Genomic DNA, 17338 nt, shown 5'->3' with positions numbered 1-17338 from the left:
CCCCCCCCCCCCCCCCACTTCCCCTACTCCCTCTGCTCCAGCACAAAGGCTCCCTGCACCTGGAACTGGAAACATTTCACAAGAGGCAGCTGCAGAGACCCCGGACCTCAGCACTCCCTGTCCCCCACGTGTGCGGGGGGAGAGAGAGTGAGCGCCCACTGGCAATGCATGCTGGGGGATGTAGTCTTTCTGCCCCTCAGTGGATGCTGGGAGTGGTAGTTCGTGGGCCCCTCTTGAGGAGCTCGGATCAGGCGTCTTTGCCTAGACGGGTTATAATTGGTTGTACGCTGTCACGTGATCCGATCCTTGCTCCTGGTTGGCTGGGGGGCCAGTCGGCTGTCTCCGGACCGGGCAGAGCGGACCGAACGTAGCCAAGATAAGGGGTCAGCCGCGGGTGCGTCCCGGGACGGGAGCTGAGAGCCCGGGGCGGGGCGCTGGGTTTGTGGGACGGGAACCCTGAAGGGAGGGGGGATGTGAATGGTCTGTTGTGGGGAGGGGCCTGGGAGCGGTTGTGGCGGGGGGGCAGGTGCCTGGGAGCGGCTGTGTGGAAGAGGGTGGGATTTAGGAAGGAGTCAAGGCAAGTGTAGGGGGGGTGAAGAGTCTGGCTGGGTGGGACGGGAACCCTGAAGGGAGGGGGGATGTGAATGGTCTGTTGTGGGGAGGGGCCTGGGAGCGGTTGTGGTGGGGGGGCAGGTGCCTGGGAGCGGCTGGCGGGGAGGGGTCGGGGGGGCAGGTGCCTGGGAGCGGCTGTGTGGAAGAGGGTGGGATTTAGGAAGGAGTCAAGGCAAGTGTAGGGGGGGTGAAGAGTCTGGCTGGGAGGGATGGAGGGAGGGTTCTGAGGGGGAAGGATCTGGGAGGGCAGGTGTGGAGGAGGGAGGGGTCTGGGAGGGCAGTAGTGAGGGGCACTGTGTAAGAAATCTAGGCACGCAGGCAGGTCTCTGGGGAATGTGTATGGATGGACTGGTCTGAGGGGGGACTGTGAAGCTTGGGTCTGGGTTGGCATGTTTGTTGGGGAAGGGTTTTAGAAGTTTTAGTAGGAAAAACTTTGGAGAGGTATCTGGCCAGGGATTAACAGGGCCTGACTGAGAGGGGAGTGGGTATTGCTCCAAATACCTTGTGAGATCATATTCTGAGCAGTAGCAGGTGTCTGTACTCACAGTGAGGTTTATCTCTGTTTCATTCTTCTGTCTAGCTTGGCCTGTCAGTTAATGGTGAGATTACTTATATGAGAGGAAGGTGTCAGGCTGCACTGGCATAACTTACTCCTGGGGGAATTTTGCACCACTGCATGTGCGCAGAATTCACATCCCCCGCAGATTTCTTTTGGTTCCCTGCAGAAAAATGACTTTCTGACAGGGAAGCAAAGGAAAGCTGCAAGAGCAGTCACACACCACTCCATAGCTGCGTAGGTAAATCATTTCAGGCAACCAAAGCAGCCGTGGAGAAGTAAATCACCACAGGGCTGGGGACACTCCACAGCCAGTGGCTCCTACCCTGAGCCAGGATCAGCTGTTAGGAGAGGGCGGGATTTCCTCTTCCTCTGCAAGGAGTGGCTGGGGCTGTGTCAGACTCACCCCCAGAAACCTCCCCCAGCTGCAGGAAGCTCAGCATCCTCCCCTGCTTCCTGCCCCCATCGCCCCTCAGCTGTGGGAGGAGGGGTCACTGTACGGAGAGCTGCTCCCCTAACCCCCATGTATTGGGATCTCCCGTACCCAGACACCCTGCTAAGCCTCACCCTATGCACCCCTTTAGTCCTCCATACCTGACCCCCACCCCACTGAACCTCAACCCCTGCATCTGGATCCTCCCTGAACTCGGACCCTCTGCACTCAAACACCCACATCCAGACCCCCACACCACTGATCTCCAAATAGCTGCACCCAGACCCCCACCCCACCAAGCCCCACTCCCCTCAGCACCCAGATCCCCCTGCTGAGCCCCCCAGATCCTTCCGCTGAGCCTCAACCACTTTCACCTGGAAGCCCCTGCAGAGTCCCATTGTCCCTGCACCTGGACCCCCCACCCCGCAAGCCTCTGTGCATCCAAATCCCCTCACACCTAGACCACTCACTGAGCTGCCTGCACCCAGATTGTCCCACATAGAATCCTGTCCCCCCACACTGAGCCCCTCCACACTTGGATCCTGCCTGGTTGAGCCTGCCTGCCCCACACCTAGCGCAGAGGGGCAAGGCCACAGGGTGTTTCTGGGGTAGGCCCAGGCCTTGTGCTGTGTCAGGTTCAGCATCACCACTGAGTGTGTGTCCCGGGTGTGGGGATGGAAATGCTGCAGGGTGATTTCCCACTTCACAGGCAGTGGCCTGTGCTCCCCACTGCCATGCTGGAGCCTCTGCATTTATTTGATGACAAATAAAGTTTGCAGAATTTTAAAATATTGTGTGCAGAATTTTATTTTTCTGGCACAGAATGCCCTCAGGAGTAATAACTACTCAGATCATTTGATGTGTTCTTGTTTTGCAGTATTGGATTCTTCAGGGCCAACAACTGATTTGAATAAGATTTCAGCTAATATGGTTCAAGCAGTTAAGTGGAAACGGTTAGTGACTTTTCGCTTGTGAGTTTATCAGCCTCACTCACCCACTCTCAAAGTTATGATTCCTGGTTCATTTTAATTTATAGATTTCAGTTGGAAACATAAAGTCTTGGAAGAGGCCGACAGAGCTTCAGTTGTGTTGAAAATGCTGGGAGACAGAGTGCAATCAGCTACAAAACAAAATCTTTACAAAGACCCCACATTTCCAGCAAGCGACACCTCCCTTTTTTTTAACTATTCCACCCCACTCTCACAATTCAGAGGGGAGATTTCCTGGCTGAGACCTCAGGTGAGTTTTAAGATGTTAGCTTAATAGTTTAACAACATTTGACTTTCCATTAACCAGTAGATGGCTTAGTGTTCAGTTACTTTCTAGTTCTCTGTATGGTTCTGAAATACAAAAATGACAAAAGTAGTGTGTAATGGTTGCTGGGCTTACTGTATCTCTGGCTACTTTGAGAGCCCTGGACTAAAGTACTCCATGCGTCACATGTGTTTACCCAGCAAGTCTGACTAAGTTTGGCATCTGTGATTCTTCCCTTTAGGAGTCTGTCACTAGTGGTGAATATGATAACTTGATGGCCTTCTTAAAAAACAAAGTATTGTTTATTTTCCCCGTTTTTCTTCCTCTACACTTTATCCCTGGATAATCTCATTTGCACACACAAATTCAACTACCATCTCTATGCTGAAGACTCACAGGTATACCTCTCTACTCTAGATCAGTCTCTTGTCCAGACAAAGATCTCGGCCTATCTCTCTGAAGTCTCCTTGTGGATGTCTAGCCATCCGTTCAAACTCAACGTGGCTAAAACAGAGCTCTTAGTCTTCTCCCCTCCCCTCAGCTTTCTCAGTCAGTGTGGACATCACCACCATCCTTCCTGTCACTCAGGACCATAACTTGGGTGTCATCTTCAGGTCAGGCTCTCTGTAGGTCTTCACGTTGAGGCTATGTCTAAATCTTGCCCATTCTTTCTGTACAGCATCTCAAACATACTGTCTTCCCTGTCCATCCACACAGATGAACTCTCATGCAGGCTTTCATCATCTCACATCTTGATTACAGCAACATCCTTTTCCCTGGCCTTGACAAATGCTATTTTGCCCTTCCCATATCCATTCAGAACACTGCTGCAAAGATTATTCTTCTTGTTTGTCACTTTGACAGTCACCCTTCTCTTTGAATCCCTCCACTAGCTCTCCCTTCTCTGTCTCATCAAACATAAGCTACTTGTCTTCAGTTTTGAAGGCCTTTATGCCCTAGCACTTCCCCCCACCCAATCATCTCTCATTTGGTATTGAAGTGTCGATGCCAATCTTCATTGCCCATTTGTTAAATTTTCAAACTATCGCCTTTGTGCCTTCTCCTGGGCTTGCCCATCATGCTTGGGAGGAGCGCACCATAAATACTGCAAAGCTATCTAATTACTTTCCTTTGATGACAAAAACCTGACAAGCTGCTGGTGTGCTGGGACCACTGCCTGTTGTGTCTCATTGTTTCCTTGTACTCCTTTGTGTTCTATAGCCATCTGTTGTTGTTTCTTGTTGTATATTTAGATTGTAAGCTCTTTGCAGCAGGAACCATTTTTAATCTTTGCTTGAACAGCATCTAGCACAACTGGGTCCTGGTCCATGACTGGGGCTTCTAGACTATACATTAAAACAAATAATAACTAATAAGCATATTTTCCAGAGTGCAGTGTGGGGCTCAGCTAGCCAAACAGAAAAGTTGCAAAGCAGTAGCTCAGGAGGGCTAATTCATTCAATTTTGTGCTTGCTGTAATGTTTACAAGAAAAGTGAAGGGAGATCCATTTCTTAATTTCAACATTGCTGGAAGATTCTCTGCACCTTGAAGTCTTTAAACCATGATTTGAGGACTTCAGTGGCTCAGACACAGGTTTGATACAGGAGTGAGTGAGATTCTGTGGCCTGTGTTGTGCAGGAGGTCAGACTAGGTGATCATAGTGGTTCCTTCTGACCATAAAGTCTATGATTCTATGATCGTATCAGATTAATTGGTTGTTTTGCAGTTTAGATCAATAGCTTGTTTAACATTGGCAAACTGAATTTTGCTTGGCCAGATAAGGGTTTTGAGTGTTTTTGTACTGGGATGCTGAATTCTTTCATAACTTGCATCCCATGCCGCCCTGCTAATGTATATCAACCTTGCTTCTGAACTGTGACCTGCATAACAACTAGGGAGTGGGTTATTTCTCTCTTTGTTCATTCACTTCTTGTCTCTTTGCTGAGATTATCAGTAGTAATATATTCTTGATGATGGAATCTAGCTACCAAGATGTGGACTGAGACCCACCAGACTTATTTCACATAGGTCACCTACTGAATAGTTGTCATACTGTAACAACTCTGTTAGTGTTAACCTGTGCTGTATTCAAACAGGAATGAAAGGTGGATGGCCCCTTATTGTGTTAACCATCTTGTGAGACAACTGAACCCACAAAACATAGACTTGTTTGGCTTAGACTGTCATGTAGGATTTAACCTTAATGTTTGCTTTATTTTAGGAAATTTGTTCTGCTCCTCGACTGTTTTCAGACAATCCACAGGAGGTGCAAGTGAAGCAAGGGATTTTGGGAGATTGTTGGTTCCTGTGTGCCTGTGTTGCTTTGCAGAAGAGTAAATACCTGCTAACTAAGGTATAGAACAGCTTCTTGTAATGTTCCGTTTCCTCGCAGATTCTCCTGTATGCTCCATTAACATTTTTATTTTTCCCTGGCCTTTTCCAACTCAGTGAAACTTCTACAACGTACTCTGATGCTCTGTCTTTACTCTTTGATGTTATGACACATTATTTCTATCTGTGCTGTGATGTAGAATAGCTGGAATTGACCATGTTTCAAGTGGTGGTTTCTTCAAAAGAAAGTCCCTGTTTGTCTTGGTTTTGCTAATATTGTCTTGTCTTCTTCCAGGTAATCCCTCCAGGTCAGCCCAGCTGGACAGATGAGACGTACACAGGCTGTTTCACTTGTCAAGTCTGGCAGTTTGGACATTGGGTGGAGGTAACCATTGATGATCGCCTGCCTTGCCTGGGGGGTAAACTCTGCTTCTCCCAGTGTCAGACAGAAGAAGTGTTTTGGCTTCCCTTACTGGAAAAGGTCTATGCTAAGTATGTGAACTTCATTGGAGGAGGCGATTTCAATTGCAATAATAACTAGCACATATTCTACATAGTGGCTTGTTTGGATTTCATTCCTGCCATGTGGGCTTCCAGAGCCCTCTCTAGGACTTGAACTCTTTATATTTCACTGTATGTAGACTGATAATTGCCAGAGTTTATCCTGGATCACCCAGATACAGTTCCGCCCTCACACAGGGTGTGATTTTCTTACTGAAAGGAATTGTGAAAAAATAAGAGGGTTTTTTTTATAATGACCCAGAAGCTGATAGACTGCAGTGATGCTCAGCTAGCTACTAGCTGCAGATCACCTAGCTTAGTAAGACCGAAATAAAGTTTTACCCATTGCATTATTTGACAAGATTTAAGGTAGACATCAACGGCAGATCAGCTATTGAAAATATATGTTGCTCCACTGAAATAATGAAGCTACGCCAATTTATGTTAGCTGAGGCTCAGGCTCTGAATATTTCTCTCTTGCATACTGCTGCTTAACCATCCCTTGTCACTCATTTGCTGGTTTTGTCAGGAGTTATGGACCCTGGAATATTATTATTGTTGTTGTTTTTATTTTGTGTTTGACAGTGGGGCCATTGTTTTAAAAAACAAGCAGCAAAATACAGTCTCAGCCCACTATACGGTGTAGACTGACAAAGCAGTTCAGAGACCAAATGCTTTGGATAAGGTGAATACCAAACTGTTACAAGATCTTTGAGAAGGGTTTGTTTAGACCCCATCAGAGGACAAACACCTTTTAGGGTTAGGTTACCCAGCAGCTGTAGATATGCTGAAGTCAAGGTACATGTTTCTGTCAAGGCACCTTTGGCACATTAACCTTTTCTTCTTACTGTTGGTTTGCCCGCTAAATATTGTTTTGACCATTTCTTACAGAAACTTTATAGATCTGGCTTAGTACTCTTTTAGTGTGTTCATTCACTCTGCTTTGTAGTTACTGCAAATAATAACACAGCCTCCCTGATCCCACAAAATAAAACAGGTGGGAGAAAAAACTAGTTTGACTGTGTTTAGCAAACAAAGAATATATTAAGGGGAGGTATATTAGAAACGTTATTTTTTAAACATTACTAGCTATATTGTGCATCATGAAAGGTGATGAAAATTCTGAGATGATGAGGTGCAAATGACAATCTGTTCAGGAAAGGATTGTATCAAGCTTTCCATAAGGCAGTTGGATGTCGTCTTCTTTTTCTTTCTCTTTTCCCATCAGGTAGCCTATCAGTCTTTCCAGGTTTGCTGGTCCAATGCTCACTCCATATCTACTCCATCCTCCTGTAACAGTCTATTGACTGTTTTCTTGGCCATCCTTTTGTTCGCAACCTGTGAACTCTAGTCCCAAATGTCTCCTTAAAAAGATTCACTTATACGTCCTTCAAACACACCCATACCATCTCAGCTTCCTCTCTTGCAGCTTCTGTCTGATACTGCAGACCTTGTTCTCACTCCTGATGTCACCACTCCACATGTGTTCCAGCAATATCACCTCTTTCACTGTCCTCAAACAGCTCATTTCAATGACTTCAGGTCTTCTCAAGTGCTTCTCTTTGGTCACCCATTTCTCTGATCTGTAGAGAAGAGCTGGTCTTACCAAAGTTTTGTATAGTTGTCTTTTAAGTAGTCTGGGCATATGCTTATCATAAATCACACCACCTATCTTTGCCAGTTTTGTCTCATGCACAGTTCTCTTTTGACTTCTCTGTTTGCTTCTAACCAGCCTCCAAAGTACTTGAATGCAGAAACTTGATTTAGTTGCTGGCCCTCAGTGTTAATATTAATCTATTTTGGTCCCATGTGAATCACCCAAATTACTTCAGTCTTTTCTTTAGTCATTTTGAGGCCATAATTTGTTAGTTTCCTGTTCCTGGACCAAATCTTCTGCACTGTTGGCCATTAGTGCAATATGGTTTCCATACATCAACTTTGGATCACCTTCCATTTGGATTTTCTTATTTATGAAGTCCGTCACAGTTATGAATAGTAATAGATTAAGCACAGAACCCTGGTGGAGCCCAAACTTCACCTCAAAACATTCTGTTACACTGAAGTATGTCCACTTGTCATGAAACTGTCATACAAACCCATCACCATCTGGACAAGGTCCTCCAGTACCTCACAGAATCGTAGCAGAGGCACCAGCAGTCACCTAGATACTTTGTTGAATACGTGAGGTATCTGAGGGACTAAATATTCTATAGCTGCAGTGGCACCTTTTATGTCATACTAACATCAGGCTCCCAATGGGGACATATGTGTGATTAAAATAAAGACAAAATGATGTTCATTTTAGGAGTAAAGTTTGCAATAAGTGCCACTGTTTCTTTTTTGTTTTTATAGGGTGCATGGGTCTTATGAGCAGTTATGGGCAGGGCAAGTGGCAGATGCTTTAGTTGACTTGACTGGAGGTCTAGCTGAGAGATGGACCCTAAAAGACCCTGGAAGAAGCATGGAAAGAGAGAGGACTGGTAGAGTTTTGGAGAAGATGGTATTTAGGAGACTGATGAACCTGAAGGAACGATGTGTGATAAGTTGCTCAGTCCTCAGCTCCAGGCAAGGTAATATGAGCATTCCAGAGATTCTTAAACATGGCAAGTGTCTCTCTCTCTTCCCGTAAAAGGAAAAAAGTAAGGGAGAGTAGTGCTTCAGCGCCACTGGTCTGTGGATACTCAGAGCTAACTAGCATGTTTCTAGGGATTCTGGTAATCAGCATTTCTCTTCACTCTTCTAATCATAGATGCATAAACCAGGTAGTTATTTGTCTCTGTGTACAGCGTGGATTGCATGTTCATCCGTTGTGTTCACAGGCAGAGCAGTGGACTTGTAGCAGCTTTCTTTAGTAGAAAGTGAATCTTTTTCACATGGGATGGAGAGCTTACTTCCTCTTGCCTTGAAAAAGAATGCTGGGTAGTTTTCCACTTCCTAATGATGGTTATCTTTCCTGTACAGGTGCCAGTGAACTGGGAGAATTTCATGCCTTTATTGTCTCAGATATGCTTCATCTCTCCAGAGTCTTGGGCAAGGAAATAATCTTGCTACGGATACGAAACCCTTGGGGGAGGCGATGTTGGAAAGGTCACTGGAGGGAAGGGTAAGTTGCTTGTTTTCATTTAGAATATTCTTTTTAAGGTACTACCATAAAGATGAAGATATTTATTGTGTTGAGCACAAAGTGTGTGTGTATATTACAGAGAATAGTATTTGTAATAGGCTACAACAGAAAAGAGTTGCAGACTACAGTAGCCTTATTTCATAGAACTCTTTTTATGAGTTCAACAAACATCATCATGGTTCTTGTGGGTCTTAATTTTTTGAAGATTTGGGTCTGGCAATCCAGATTTCCAAGTACATGATACATTGATAGGAAATATGTTTTTTGGTGCGGGAGTTTAAATGGGTTATAGATTGTTGCAACAATCTAATCAATCTGTGATTTTTGGTATCTAGAAAATGTATGAATTTAAGCTCTCAGGCTCATCTTCTGCAGGTTTCCTTTGTGGATGAGGACTAAGAGGTCAGATATAGAGTGATCACTTTTCACAAAGTGTTCACCCACAGGTGATATGATGCTTGTCTTTTATCATATTTTTGTATGAGTTCTGAGAGCATAGTGGTTGTCTCATTTCACCTTCATCAGTGGTTTTCAATCTTTTTTCATTTGTGGACCCCTACAAATATTTCGAGTGGAGTTGTGGACTCCGTTGGAAATTTAACCTGTGGTTTGTGGACCCCTCCCATAGACCTCTTAGACTGAAAACTGACTGAACAGAATTCAGCTATACATGTTGCACATGCTCAGCACAACATTTGACACAGTAAGGTGCTAGACAGTGGACTTGAATGGTAATGACAACATGTCCAGGTTTTGATCTGTAGATGGGGATATTTACGTACTTCTGATTAATCAGAAAAACAAAATGCCTTTTCTTGATCTGAAATTTTATTTTCATAGTCTACCTTTTGTGGACCCCTTAAACATAGACAGCAGACCACAGATTAAAAACCACTGACTTAAATAGTTGTTGTCTGTAATTCACTTAACCTCCTCTCTCGCAGATGTTTTTTCTTATTTTTGTGACTGGAAAGGTGTATTATCGGGCCACTTCTCTTGAATGGTTCCTTGCAATATGTATTAACTAGTTATGCTAAACAATCTGCTCCACCTTGTATTTAACCGTGATAGTCTGAGTACATTTCCCAGACCTGAAGAAGAGCTCTATGTAAGCTCAAAAGGTTCTCTCTCATCAACAGAAGTTGGTCCAGTAGAAGATATTACCTCACCCACCTTGTCTTTAATGTCCTGGGACCAACTCTGCTACAGCAACACTGCACAGAAAAAAAGTTAGCCTAATTTAAAAATTAGCATTGTTATATGTGGTGTCTAGCACATAAAGGAAGATGCACTCCTTGCCTCAAAGAACTTAAAGCTGTAGTACCCTGTTATGTAAAGTGCAGAATGTTTTTCGGTCTCAGTTAAATTAATTGGAATTGCAGGTGCCCAGCAATTAGTAGGACCCTAATTAATGTGGCTCACATCTTCAGCATGTGGTAACTTGGAAGCCAACGTGCTAAAAATGTCTTGCCCTACTGCTCTATGGAAATGGTGTGTCGCTAATGTAAGGAGCTCAGTAAGTGGCTCCAGAAAACCCTTCTAAAACAGACATATTTAATTTTATTTGTTGAATCACTTTTTTGTGTTTGGAGTTGTTTTTTTCACTTCCTCATTCTATCATGCACAAATTCTAAAACCTAATTTTTTTTAAACAATAAACAAAAGTACATGTATTTTTCACATTGTTCAGTGTTCATTGTAAATAAGCTATCTGTTTTACCTGGGAGCATGTTCCATAATCCCTTACGCTCTGGTTTAGCTGGTTTCTAAGTCTTTCTTCACAGAGATCACCTATCTATAATTTCTGTTTCCAGTCCCAATTGATTAATAACTAGAGGAAGTGTTGTATGGATGAACAAAACAGTAAAATTAAAAACTATTTTTTTTCTCACTAAGCAATTTTTGATAGAAGATTTTTGTAGAACTCTATTGGGAGTGTGAGCAAACAGCCTAGACATTGACTTTTGGGCATTTATTTGCAGTGGTCAAGGGTGGAGCCAATTGGATCCAGTAGTTGCTTCAGAATTGCTTTCCCAGATCCAGGAAGGAGAATTCTGGGTTGAGGAGGAAGAGTTTTTCAAGGAGTTTGATGAGATTACCGTTGGGTTTCCAGTCACTGAAGATGGAGAGCTTCAGAGCCTTTATACAGGTACGTTGTAGCATGGGGACTATTCGTAACAAAACAGATTAGTTTAATGGGGAAATCTGGTTTGAATTAGAAAAGGCCAAAATCAGACTTGTTTACCACTAGACCTTTGTGGTTTCCAAAACTTTTTCCAAATTTTATTGAGTATGCACTGAGTGCGTACTCTGAGAGAGATTGGAGAACAGAACTGGCCCCGACTTCGTAATTAACTTTTTGCTTTCTCTACATTTCTCTGATTTACTGTAAAAATCCTCTTCCTTATTTGCCAATAATTTTGAGAGTTGCAAGTGAAAATGGTTATGCAAAGCTCAGGGACTCACGTACTTTGAAGCTGTGTAGATTGCTGCAGAGCTGACCTCCCTGCTATAGAATTATGCTCGGAAATCTCATCATTCATTTAAAAAAGTGTTTCTAGGCCTTATGGTTACAGTGCGTACTCCATGCACTATTCCATGCAGCCTAGGCATCAGGAGGTTTGGGAATGATAACGAGTCCAGCTCACAGGCAGCGAAAGGGTAAAACAGAAGTGTAACCTGTCAAGCTAGGTTGTCTGGAGAACAGTGCAGTAGCTGAAGCCTGGGGAGATAAGTTGCTGATGCCATCTACAAACTCTCACCTTCCCTGGCGTGCACAGGGAGGATCTGGTTCTGAATTAGGTCATCTGAACAGCATCAGAGGAACAGAAGCCTGGGGAATGGATCCAGGTTTACATAATCCTGCCTCATTGTAGGAGGCTGGACTTGATGACTCCTCAAGTTCTCTTCTGTCTTTCATTTCTATGCTTCTGTGCCTACTCCAGGGAAAGACCAGTAGAAGGCGTTTTGGCCCCGATTTGGCAAAACATATAAACATGCTTGTAAGTCAATTCCTATTCACCAAAGTATTAAATCATGTGCTTAAGTGCTTTGTGGAATACAGATTGTTTGCTGAATTCAGGTCACATTAAGTAGTGTAGTAAGTTCTCCTCCTCCTGCTCCTCCACACCCCCAGAGGCGTTGGTGTCGCAGTTATACCTTCATCCCACCTCAAGATGATCTATGGAGTAGCGAATTGGAATTCTGACCTACACTTGCTGTAAAGTTCTTAACATCAGCGCATGTTTGCAGATGAGACAATCTCTATCTAGGTTATTTTATTGTCCTTGTTTGCTGCAATATCAGATACTGGTATTTCTGCTTTTAAATATTTTGTATTTTACTCTCTTTCTTCCCAGCCTGTAGGCCTTTCCTGTGTCTGTTGCTGCTAGGAGGAAAGAAGGAGATTGCACAGGAGTTTTAAAGCCTTTTTTTTTCAGGCTGAAGAATTGTTTGCTATGTCTGGCCCCTTGGTGTAGGGATTAGTTCTTTCCTGTAGAAAATTGTATTAGGGAGCCCTGTAATGATCTCTTCCAACTGGGAGACAAATTTTGTGGTTTCAGACTTGTAGAAATAGTTCTGCGTATGATCTTTAAGGATAAAGTTCCTCAGCTTCCCACTCTGACCGGCTTGGGGATATCTTGGCTGTGAACGTTAGCTCACAGAAAATGGCACTGCCACAGCGATGCTTTCAGTCTGGAGACTCCTGAGCCACAAAAATGAATTGTTTCCGATTGCTGATGTGCGTTACCTGTTTTTCTTTATTAGAGAAAGTGCTGAGTCATACTCAGAATCTCTGTGGCTCCTGGGTGAAAGGCCAGTCTGCAGGTGGTTGTCGTAACAACAACAGCTTCCCTATTAACCCCAAGTTCTGGCTGAGGATATGTGAGCAGAGTGAGATGTGCATTGCTCTTCTGCAGAAACCCAGGAAGTACTGTGCTGATTGGGCTGGAAGAACTCGGAGTCTGACTCGCTTAGCAGAGGAAGGTTCATCTTTGACTGAAGGCATTCAAGGAAAGAATTACCAGGCTGTGGGACTGCATATCTGGAAGGTAATTAGGGGTAACTTTTCAAACTTCTAGTTGGGCCAAGAAGAAAAGTTTCCAGAAAAACAGGAGCATCTGACATAGTCACTCATTGGCTATAGCAATGCCATGTGTCAATTGTTCACAGAAGTCGGGGATGTAAAAAACCTATTAGATAAGCCTTCCCATCTCACAGGGTCATTGGAGGATTGTTGCTTATCGTACATCTACCAGGGCTTTATTCAGTTTATTTTTAAACATTCCAAGCAGTGAAGCTTCCACTACTTCTCTGTGGAGACTGTTCCCCCAGTCAGGACATGGCAGTATTAGAAAGTTTTTCCTGATGATCTGCCTACTTTTTCCCTTTCTCTTAGTGACCCCCCTTGTACTATCCTAAGAGATTCCTCTCCCGCCTTGGTGTCTACACCCTTCACATGTTTGTGTACTGTTATGTCCCTCCCTTAATTATCACCTCTTATATATGTTTTAATCTTTTAACATCTCTGTTAATCTCTTCTCATAAGTCAGTCCTTTAACCACACTACTTCTTTTGTTGCTTTTCTCTGGGGTCTTTCTAGTTTCTTAAACTCTGTCTAATAATGTGGGTACCCAGAATGCAACACAATCTGCATAGGAAGAAAACTAATTTCAGAAATGCCTCGTACAACTGAAAATAATTCTACTCATTTGTATATGCAATTTTGTGCAACTCTGTTTTGCATACTCAGGCTATCACGGAGGTGTATCAAAAACTTCAGAAATGGGTTTTTTTGCTTGCCAGTTGCACAGTGATCTGCCCCTGGGCTCATTACTATAATTTCACCTCCAACTTTAATTTGCACTATGGAAGTGTCTTCTAACTGCTTTTTTCTTCTTAATTACTTTTGTAAACAAGAACATAATTAGTAATGGATGAAGGCTTATTTTACTGATGCTCAGGCCAAACTCTTTAACTCAAAATATGAGCAATATTTTTCTCCTAATCTCCTTTAATTCCCCACAGATCTCTGTTACACAATTTTTTTAGGTATAACAAAGCGTAAGACTTAAAATGTTTGCCCTTCATTGAAAAAGTTTCATTTCAGCTGAAACGTGGCAGACAGATTTTCAGTCTGGGCCTGGTTTGCTCCAACCTGTTCGTTGTTGTTGTTGTTGTTGTTGTTGTTGTTTTGAAGAGAGTAAATTAAAACAAATTGTTTTCACATTTTTTTTATAACAGTTGCTCACTGTACAAAATGTGCTCTGGTAGTTGCTGAGCCTTAGCCTGCCCTGAGACTACATGAGATTCCCAAAAAAGTATTTGTTTGAAAAAGTAGCCGTTGTACATGAGCAAGATTCAGCGCCACTGAACTTTGCATGGAAAATAAGAGCTTCCCATGGTTTATGGTTTGACCATGTTGGCTCCTGGGTAAAGCTAATCTGAATGAAAGCACAACAGTGTATCAGAATTTTGTATTTCCTTTGGGCCAAATTCTGCCCTGGGGCATGCTGGATTGGTTCTGCATGGGGTGGGTTTGTAACTGATACCCCCAAGAGCAATTCTAGCTGAGAGAGAATTCTTCCTGGGAACTCCCAGGATAAATATGCCAGAGCAATGCTCTGTGACCTTTTGAGATGGTGTAATGTGCTATATGTGTGGGCTGCTCCCATTGGCTGATGCATGAGTGAGATGGTGGACCATTTCCCTGTACTTACCTCACCCGTTCTTGCCCCCTTTCTGGCATTAACTTACACAGGGAAGCTGTGTGAGAAAAGGGACTACAGTCCCCAGTGAAATTCTGTCCAGCACTGCTCAAGGGCACAAAAAGGGGAAAGCAGCTGTCATTTTTCCACCCCAGATTGCCCACCGTCATGAGTGCTATTCTGAATCTGACCCTTTGAGACAGGTTTGGAAATAATATCTGCACCATGCACATGGTCTTCCAGATGGCAAAACACACACTTGTGGTGCTGTGGATTTGGGGTTTGTTGACTGAAAATTTGACCCCATTTAACTTTGCTATAATCTTATCAATTTTCCTACAATGCTGTGCAACATTATGTGTCCATTTTAGGTGGAGAAAAGGCGGTTTAATCTACCAAAGACCCTCTCTGCTCCTCCGGTTGTCGGTACCATTTGTCATTCTTATGACAGAGAAGTACATTTGCGCTGTGACCTTGCCCCTGGTTATTACCTTATTGTCCCTAGCATCTTTCTGAAGGATGCAGAAAGCGACTTTCTGCTTCGTGTATTCTCAACGGGGAGAATCTGCCTCAGGTATGTTCACAAAGGAAGAGAAATAGCAAATCCCACAAAACCCTGTTGCCAGTTTATGTAAAGCATTATGCCCTTTACAAGGGCTTGCTGTGACCTGAACTATGGTTAGGAGAGGTACACGTAAAGAAGGTACTAAATCTTTTGAGTTCAGGTTTTTAGTGTGGCTCTATAACGTGCACCTCTCCTGGCTCTTTGAATGGGGTCTTAGAGATGGTTGAAATCCTTAGTACAGCGGTGGGGAGCCTCTGGGCCGCTGCTTCATTTTGTCCAGCCTGCAGCAAGTCTCCGCGCCACGGGCCGAAAGCCTCAGCCTCCTCCTCCTCCCCAACTGGGATGGAGCTGCGCGCGCCGGATTGCTGGCATGTCCTTGTGGCCCCTAGGTGGAGGGGCGATCAAAGAAGCTCTCTGTGCTGCCGCCACCCCCAATGCCAGCTCTACAGCTCCCATTGGCCAAGAACCGCGGCCAATGGGAGCTGCGGGATCAGTGCTTGTGAGCGCTGGCCACGCACACTGTGCTGAGGCGCCTGGCCCCTACACCTGGGGGCTGGACATGCCGGCCGCTTCTGGGAGCAGTGCGGAGCCAGGGTAGGTAAGGAGCCTGCCTTAGCCTTTCTGCGCCGCCGACCAAGGGCTGCCTGTGGTAAGTGCTGCCCGGCTGGAGCCCGCATCCTGAATCCCCTCCCACATCCCAACTCCCTCCTGGAGCCCGTACCCTAAACCCCTGCCACAGCCCTGAGCCTACTCCCTCACTTCAAATCCCTTGGCACCAGCCCGGCACCCCCTCCTGCAACCCAAACCCTTCATCCCCAGCCCCACCCCAGAGCCCGCACCCCTAGCCAGATCCCTCACCCCCTTCTGCACTCCCCCACCCCAGCCTGGAATCCCTTCCCGCACCCTGAACCCCTCGTTTCTGGCCCTGTCCCAGAGTCTTTGTGCTCCCCTCCCCCCTTGTGGAGCTGGAGCTGTGAGCACTTGCTCAGGCTCTGATCCCACCCCAGGGCTGTGTCTGGCCCCTGACTGATTTTTTAATGTGGGTCAGTGGCCTCTGATAGAAATAAGATTCCCCTACTATAGTACCTCAAGGGACCTGGGGGTGGCCATCTAAATCCCTTTTTGACCCAAGAGAGGCCCAGTGTCGGGAAGAAGTGCACACTTTTCAGAGGTGAACTGCTGTAGTTCTTTGCAGTATGCACATTGTGGAGAATATACTTCATCCAGGGTCTGGTGTATTTTATACAAGAATCTTACTGCTGCACAATTACTGCAGGCACCAGTACATCTTGGATGTTGCACAGTTCTGTGATGTGTTCACTTTATCCAGGTAGATGTCTTCTGGAGCTCTGTGGGCGGGTGGGGAAGGACTCTGAGAGCTACATGGTTTTCATATTTCCTTCTTTCTTTTTCCCTCTTGCCCTATTTAGTGGGGGAACCCTAGGGAAATTAAATGCAAAAATATAAGTTCATGGAACAGTAAGGTTAAGAAACTAAATGCATCAACGTTAGGAAATTCAAAAGATAAATTTAATCAATAAACTAATGCAGCATATTGTATTTTCTCTTGCTATTTCTTAAATGCATATTTTAATGTGCTTATACTTTAAATATATATTGAGCAATGTGGCCAGATTAAAGGTCCTGTAGAGATCTTAATTTTTACTTTATGGTATTTATTTTCTCTGTTCCACAAATGTTCAGGTTTTGCATTTAATTATATTTATACGTGGCAATGATTGGCATTGAATTGACAGTTAATGGGAATGCTTGACTGGCAAGAGTTTGCATTTCTTGACACACATTTCATTACTAGTATTTGTCCATATTTTGAAAGCTGAGCATGAAGGATGGTGAATTGCAATCATGGATATCTTTCATCTTTTGTACACTACTTTTCCTTTCTGTCTTACATTTAATAGTGAGATAAAACCACCACCCACTGATGCTGCCCTCTGTGAAGAGCTCCCACCAGGTGAATGGGAGACTGTGCAGCTACAGGGATGCTGGAAAAACGGCCAAAGTGCTGGAGGTAGCAGGAACTTCCACTCCTTCCATACCAATCCCTGCTTTCCCCTCTCCGTCCCTGCAGGAACAGAAAAGCGCAGCATGAAAGTCACCCTCCGCCAGCACTGTCAAGATAGCAAGTGTCTTCCAATAGGGTTTCATATCTTCCAGGTATGATTTACCCCAGTCAATCTGATTGTTTCATTTACAAGAATCAACTAAATCCATCACTTTTATGCTGGTGTC

The 17338-nt window shown here is 44.4% G+C and overlaps 1 protein-coding gene across 6 annotated transcripts in view; it reads left to right on the top strand.

The window, feature by feature from the left end:
• The window catches only part of CAPN10 (calpain 10), a 37201-nt gene that overhangs the window by 15109 nt on the left and 4754 nt on the right, over positions 1–17338 (top strand). The window contains exons 2-12 of one of the 6 annotated variants that reach the window (XM_032803938.1): positions 2479–2554; positions 2638–2840; positions 5078–5209; positions 5483–5679; positions 8041–8258; positions 8650–8791; positions 10795–10961; positions 12581–12864; positions 14892–15094; positions 17008–17060; positions 17178–17263. In XM_032803938.1, coding sequence (XP_032659829.1) covers positions 2697–2840; positions 5078–5209; positions 5483–5679; positions 8041–8258; positions 8650–8791; positions 10795–10961; positions 12581–12864; positions 14892–15094; positions 17008–17060; positions 17178–17263 — 1626 coding nt within the window. In that variant the 5' untranslated portion in view covers positions 2479–2554; positions 2638–2696. Of the gene's footprint in view, positions 1–360; positions 395–2478; positions 2555–2637; positions 2841–5077; positions 5210–5482; positions 5680–8040; positions 8259–8649; positions 8792–10794; positions 10962–12580; positions 12865–14891; positions 15095–17007; positions 17264–17338 lie in introns of those variants that run through there. The other 5 variants (XM_032803937.2, XM_032803936.2, XM_032803935.1 and 2 more) reach the window with 5 other exon arrangements.

This window comes from Chelonoidis abingdonii, chromosome 8 (assembly GCF_003597395.2).
Source record: "Chelonoidis abingdonii isolate Lonesome George chromosome 8, CheloAbing_2.0, whole genome shotgun sequence".
In the NCBI taxonomy this organism is placed as follows: domain Eukaryota; kingdom Metazoa; phylum Chordata; order Testudines; family Testudinidae; genus Chelonoidis; species Chelonoidis abingdonii.
This window is presented reverse-complemented; position numbering and strand designations above follow the sequence as displayed.